Source organism: Physcomitrium patens, chromosome 4 (assembly GCF_059467195.1).
Source record: "Physcomitrium patens ecotype Gransden chromosome 4, ASM5946719v1, whole genome shotgun sequence".
Lineage (NCBI taxonomy): Eukaryota > Viridiplantae > Streptophyta > Bryopsida > Funariales > Funariaceae > Physcomitrium > Physcomitrium patens.
In genome coordinates, this window is record NC_143413.1 from 1,748,930 (window position 1) to 1,754,902 (window position 5,973).

Genomic DNA, 5,973 nt, shown 5'->3' on the forward strand with positions numbered 1-5,973 from the left:
TAAGAATTAATCAGGGAGTAAAAAATAAAAAATAAAGAAAAACTAAAAATAAACTCTTGTACAAACTACAAAAATTTCTTGGATCATCATACGTAACAAAAAAATAAGTTCATGTAATAATTAATAACTTTAATATGCATTTAAGACAAGTTATGGGCGTTAAACGTTCTATATATATATATATATATATATATCTACATATGTAGAACAAGAAATCAATTCATCAAATTCTTTGGTAAAACCAAATCTTCCTCCACTACCTTAGACATCAATTGCTCAATCGATCATTATTATTTCTTTGCAAGCTTACATTGATTTTCTTGAAAGTTTACTAAATAACATCTTCCTTGACTAATACCCGTAATGTGCCAAAGATTCATGAATATACAGGGGATTCAAGCCTTTCATCATCAGCCTGAGCGGAGAAACCCTAACACTAATTCAGCAACCGAAGTGTGGATCAGTTTCGAGCGATCAGTGTCGATCGAAGCCTTATCACCGACTCCGCGACTGATCGATGGGCATCTAGACCATCACCGGCACTGGTGAAGTGATTCCGGGTATGAGAACGAGAGTTGCCGGCCGCTGGGAGCAGTGGCCGTGAGCAGAAACGAATCGATCGCCATGTCTGCCCATCCCTCGGAAGCGTGCAGTCGACGCACGACGTCGACCATGTTGGGCCTCGCGCCGGGATCCTCCGACATGCACTGGAGCGCGATGTGAGCTAGCCCTGCAGCACCCGCGAGAGAGAAATTCGCCTCAAGTTTTGGGTCCACAAATTCCCGGACTTTGCCAAGCTCCAGCAGCGGGTGGACCCATGTGGCCATGCTGACGAGCGTCCGCGTCGCCTCGACGAAGAACACTGGGCGGTGGCCCGTGAGAAGCTCGAGAACCAGGGCGCCGAAGGCGTAGATGTCCGAGTCCTCGGTGACTTGGCCTGTGTACGCATACTCCGGTGCTAGATAACCCAGCGCTGCTAGTGTCTTGTGGGTTGCGTACATCACCTCCTCTGCCACTATGTCGGACAAGCCGTAGTCTGCGAGGAGCGCGTTGCCTTGCTTGTCGAGCAGGATGTTGCCGGCCCAAAGGTTTTGGTGTACCATCGTCATGGGCTCCGTCATGCCTTCGTGCAAGTGCGCGAGACCTGCCATGCGTAGTCGGAAGGATCTTAAGAAGATGTTGAACATCACCATAAGAACACTATTCTTTATTTTTAAAATTTATTTATCATGACCTAGTTCAGATTATGTTACGAAAATGAGAGGAAGATGATGGATGTGGCGGAGGATGGCAAGACCTTTTGCGATTCCGCGAATGATCTTCACTCGCATGCCCCAGTTAAGAAACAATTCGCTCTGGTCATGGAGATGGTGATCCAGAGAGCCGCCGGGCACGAACGAATACACGAGGAAGCATTCGGAGCCACCTTTTGAACAGCAGAATCCCAAGAAGTTGACAAGATTTTCATGCCGTACTTGCAGCAGGGCTTCGATAGCTATCTGAAAGTCCTGCTCGCCGAATGAGTATCGTGTGTTGTATATTGCTTTCACAGCCACAGAGGTGCCATCTCGTAATGTTCCTTTATACACCGCTGAGTGGCAATTCTTCCGCAGAAGGTTCTTGTCGGAGAAATAGTTTGTGGCGGTTTCGAGCTCGCCCAAATGGATCCAGGAGCTCCATTCCGCAGGGCTAGGGAGTCCATTCGACGCGATGGTCGACGTGCTTCGACCCGACATAACCCTGGACCTTCCCAAGATGGAAAAGTCCGGTGTGCTGCCATGGAACGAGCTCTGGAGATAGTTTGTGCTTCCGTTTATGCTTTCAGATTTCTCTCCCTTGGGTGCAGATTTGTGCACGGACTTGATGCCTGAGTTAATGTCTGATTTGATGTCAAATGCGTGCCTGAGATGCGCGTTTCGGCGCTTCAAACAAATGTAAACGAGGATCAAAAACGCGCTTCCTCCGATTGCGAAAACGATGGCAGTTGTAATGCTCATTATTTTCTTGAAACTTTGTGAGGGTTCCGCAGGAGAGGACTCTAGCGAGCTGGAGGGTGGGGTCGGACATTTTGATATGTTCAAGCCCGTGCCGCAGAGTCCACTATTGTTGCTGTACTTGAAACCATGCCGCAGATCAAACAGCCCTGCTTGGATAAATCTCGTTTGGATTAGTTCGCTTCTAAGACCTGTTCTGGACATACCCATGTGGAGAATACCCAACGATTCCTCGATAATATCATTCTGGCTGACAGACATCCGAGAGGAAACTTGATTTTTGAGAGCTTAAGGTGAAGAGATAAATGCTTACCTGTTGGAACGGGACCAGATAGGAGGTTGTGAGATACATCGAGGTAGATGAGCTTTGTCAGATTTTCCACTGAGGCTGGGATTTTGCCAGTTAATGTGTTATTGCTGACGTCTAGTCGTTGCAGCATGGTCATGTTGCCAATCGTGGAAGGAATCGTACCATTCAGGTTATTTGCGTTGACGGCCAAAGTTTCAAGGTTAGAAAGACTGGCAAGCTCCACTGGGATCTCTCCTTCCAGATTGTTGCAGCTCAGTTCCAGCACTGAATTTTCGAACAAAACACATTTCTTTGTATTGTTAATGCTTTCTTCGGATACAAGTCCCAAGATCCTACTACGCCAAGTTAATCCCATCGAGCTCTTCCGCTCATCACTCAGAGTTGACAACTGACCATAAATTTCAAGCACGTGAGGAGGATTAATTCACATAAATATGGAAGCCCTGACGACGATGACAACACTTTCGAGGTCCGCGTTGTACCTTGTAAGCTTGCGAGCTGACCCAGTTGAGGAGGAATGGCACCAGACAACTGATTCCAATTTAGATACATGTCTGTAAGGCCCTCTAAATAAGAAAGCGAGGCAGGAATGCCGCCCCGCAGCTCATTAAAATGCAAGAAGAGGGCAGTTAGCTCTGGGAGCTCGGACACAGCATCTGGAATGAACCCTGTCAACGACCGCCCTTGCAACGAAATGTTCGTAACTCTCCCCGCTGATACCAGGAAAACAAACAAGGTTAAGATGATTTCAGGGCAAGGAAAACGAGTCATGGAACCCTAGTCTCACATCCAACTTAGCAACTTCTAAAGTGCACAATTTCAAATTATTGACGGGGTTGTCATGGATCAATTTGTCACCTGAGTCACAAAGAACTCCGTCGAAAGCGCCGGAGCAAGGCTGTACCCCTGTTTGCCAAGAATCTAAGACTAATCCATGTGGGTCGAGTGCGGCCTTCACATCCAGCAACACCTCGACCTCCGGCCTTGCAGGTACCCAAGCCGCAGCAGGCCATGTAACCAGAAGTAAAAGAAAGGGCATCAGGTGCATCATCTCCAAGGCAGGACAAAAACTTCCACTTCCGGCCATTGTTGTGCTTCACCCTTCAGCTTAATACAGATGCCATTCATGATCTCATCTTCGATGCAACTACGCTGCAATTGATCGGTACATGCGACCAGCTCCGTGAATGGGCATAGCTAGCTGATCCTACAAATTCCATACTGCCCTGTCATGTTCCTTGGCGGTCCATTATTGCGTCGGAAACGTAGCAAAATCGTCTCCGGCCTCGCTTCTACCATCACAGACGCGTCGAGCTGTCAACATCACAGAGGCTATTGTGCCAGCGACAGGGATTTCCTTCGCACGTCCTGCGTTTCGACGATGCTGGCACAACAGACCCGATGATGTGCACAAGAAACTAGTCAACTGCGAATCAAATTCCTCTAGAAACGTAGCGTCCCCATTGACATAGCCACTGCGCTGGCTACTGGTTGATTGAACAATTTCTGTAACATTTGCTTCCTGACGCGTCTGACACAGTATGGACGACAGGGGAGCTGATTGATAACCCTGACGAGCAGTGGCATCTTCAATCCAGACCGAGACTTAATTTGAACCTGCTAATCCCAACCTCGGTCAATCATGACCTTTTATCTCAACGCCTCGCCCTGGTTCTGAGCATCCCCTGGCCGACTGGTCGGGTGCAGACAATCGATTCAATCACCCTGCAAAAGCGTTGATTTTTAGTACTTCAGATCAATGCAAGTACTATTTAATTCACCGGAAGCCAGAAGCGCCAGCTTTTGCGGAGGAGGACCTTTCAATCCTCGCGAGCTGGGTACTGGTGGAATCGACACAACGAGGACATGGAAAGTGGGAGTTCACATCGCTGAGATCGATTGTCACCTATGCGTTGGTGATGAGTTCAGAAATTGTACTACTCATGATCGCCTTGACCGAATGGGTACTGGGACTCCTGGGATCTCCCAAGCTAGACTCTGTCCTAGAACGATTGCATTCAGACCCTGAAGATGTGCCGCCCGCCTGCCTCCTAACGATCCTAAATTTCTAACCTCGCGGTGTGTTCTAAGCTTAAGAAGCTTTCAGGTTCACCATCAGCGGCATGGCACCACTGATTACCATGCATGTACTTTTCCTAACGAATTTTGAGGAGTCCCAAATACATCCAAATTCAGACAGTGTGTCTGTACAGAGGCTGGCACGTATCTGGAGCCAGAAAGATAGAAAACAATGTGTTGTCCTGGTGAGTCAATCGACTTGTCTACAGCTCCCTGAAGAGCTAGGTCCGTTTGAGTCATCGTTAGGTATGGGAACTAACTCGATGTCGAGCCACGTAAGTCTTCATTAACCGTATGAAAAAGTAGTGGAAAGGGGATTGAAAGCTACCTCAATTTCCTCGTCAGAATTTCGATCCAGCGAAGTTACGAACCAGAAGGGCGTCTGCAGCCCTGATAGCGACGACGTTAGGTTTAGAGGAGCCCCAGCAATGACGAGAGGGGACAACCTCAGTGCGTAGAATCGGCTTTAAAGATACCGAGCGATGTGATTATTCCAACGAGCGTATGCTGCGATGTTGTCTCATGCAACTCGTGATTCGTGACATTATTCATCTTCCGACCCCTCGAGTCTTCAGTCTGCACAATGAAGTTTTCGCCATGAAACATTTTCTCTCAATTCAGCCAGTGCAACCAGGGAACAGTTAATAAATACACAAAAAAGCCTTGCACAGTGGTGAAGAAAGTGATCCTTTCGGGTCCAGTTTTTAAGTGAAGAATGAAGGAAATTAATGACCACAAAAGGCCATGTATGGATCCATTATTGTGCGAAGCGAATCGAGAATTAGTACCGGAGAATTGACCTGGTGGTATTGGAAAGGGAGCGATGATAAGGGAATAGCGGCATGTTTGGAGGAGATATGATTGAGCATGTGGGACCCTGGAAAGCCTGAGCCAACACAGTCTCAGAACATTATCACACCTGATTATCCAACCCACAACCAGGGCTCTATTCCCCGTGCGAGTCGGAGTCGTGAGCGTTCTCCTCGAATTAACCCCCCTCCTTTGCATCGCCGGTGGACTCAGGTTCCACCGCAGGACCGAGTCACCACTCAGCTGGGTTCCTAAACCTCAAGCACCCCACCCAGTCCCATAGTTACAAATAATGGCTGTGCTGCGTTTCAGGAATGAAAGCGAGAGTCCGTGCCGCGGTTATGAAATCCTATTATGTCAACCGGCGTGTAACTTAATGGCCCCCACTTGAGCGACACCTATTGACAGGACCCTGGCATGGTCCAGTGGAGTTTTAAAACCCACTAGCTCGCACAGACGGAACTATAAATGTCGCACAAGCGGGGAGCAAGGTGGGCGGCGTGGAGGACTAATCCGGTACCACGACCACCGAGCAGCATCCATCAAGGGGAACTGAGTTTGCATCCATCTACCGGTTTCTTTCTCGTTTTCGCTCAGGCACTTCGTGCAGCTTGGCCGCTGTTAGCCGCTGTGGTGTGTGTGTGTGTGTTTTGCTGCCTCATTGGTTCGGTGGATCACCAGCATTTGTTGGCTTGCTTACTTGCTTGTGGTGGTGGTGAGTGTGTGAGAAAATCAGTTTGTGTGTGTGCGTTTGTTTGTGTCTGATTTGATCTGGTGCCT

The 5,973-nt window shown here is 48.3% G+C and overlaps 1 protein-coding gene across 4 annotated transcripts; it reads right to left on the reverse strand.

Annotated features, from left to right (window-relative positions):
• Positions 1-272: 272 nt before the first annotated feature.
• Positions 273-4,946, reverse strand: LOC112281733 (uncharacterized). 4 transcript variants are annotated; one of them, XM_024518574.3, is made up of 6 exons: positions 4,712-4,946; positions 3,163-4,029; positions 2,787-3,017; positions 2,308-2,568; positions 1,298-2,143; positions 273-1,144 (listed from the first exon to the last, which is right to left on the reverse strand). In XM_024518574.3, the coding sequence occupies exons 2-6, from the start codon at positions 3,389-3,391 to the stop codon at positions 534-536; spliced, it is 2,178 nt and encodes a 725-aa protein (XP_024374342.1). In that variant the 5' UTR covers positions 3,392-4,029; positions 4,712-4,946; the 3' UTR covers positions 273-533. The 4 variants fall into 4 exon arrangements, with proteins under 4 accessions (XP_024374342.1, XP_024374341.1, XP_024374340.1 ...); XM_024518573.3 differs by lacking the exon at positions 4,712-4,946 and adding an exon at positions 4,211-4,573; XM_024518572.3 differs by lacking the exon at positions 4,712-4,946 and adding an exon at positions 4,122-4,573.
• Between the last annotated feature and the right edge of the window lie 1,027 nt (positions 4,947-5,973).

Bases quoted from the DNA above. Each gene is read 5' to 3' on its own strand.
- LOC112281733 (XM_024518574.3), bottom strand. From the start codon at position 3,391: ATGGCCGGAAGTGGAAGTTTTTGTCCTGCCTTGGAGATGATGCACCTG. The intron at 2,144-2,307 runs GTAAGCATTTAT...TTATCCAAGCAG, and splicing joins ATCTGGTCCCGTTCCAACAG to GGCTGTTTGATCTGCGGCAT. The intron at 1,145-1,297 runs GTCTTGCCATCC...TACGCATGGCAG, and splicing joins CATTCGCGGAATCGCAAAAG to GTCTCGCGCACTTGCACGAA.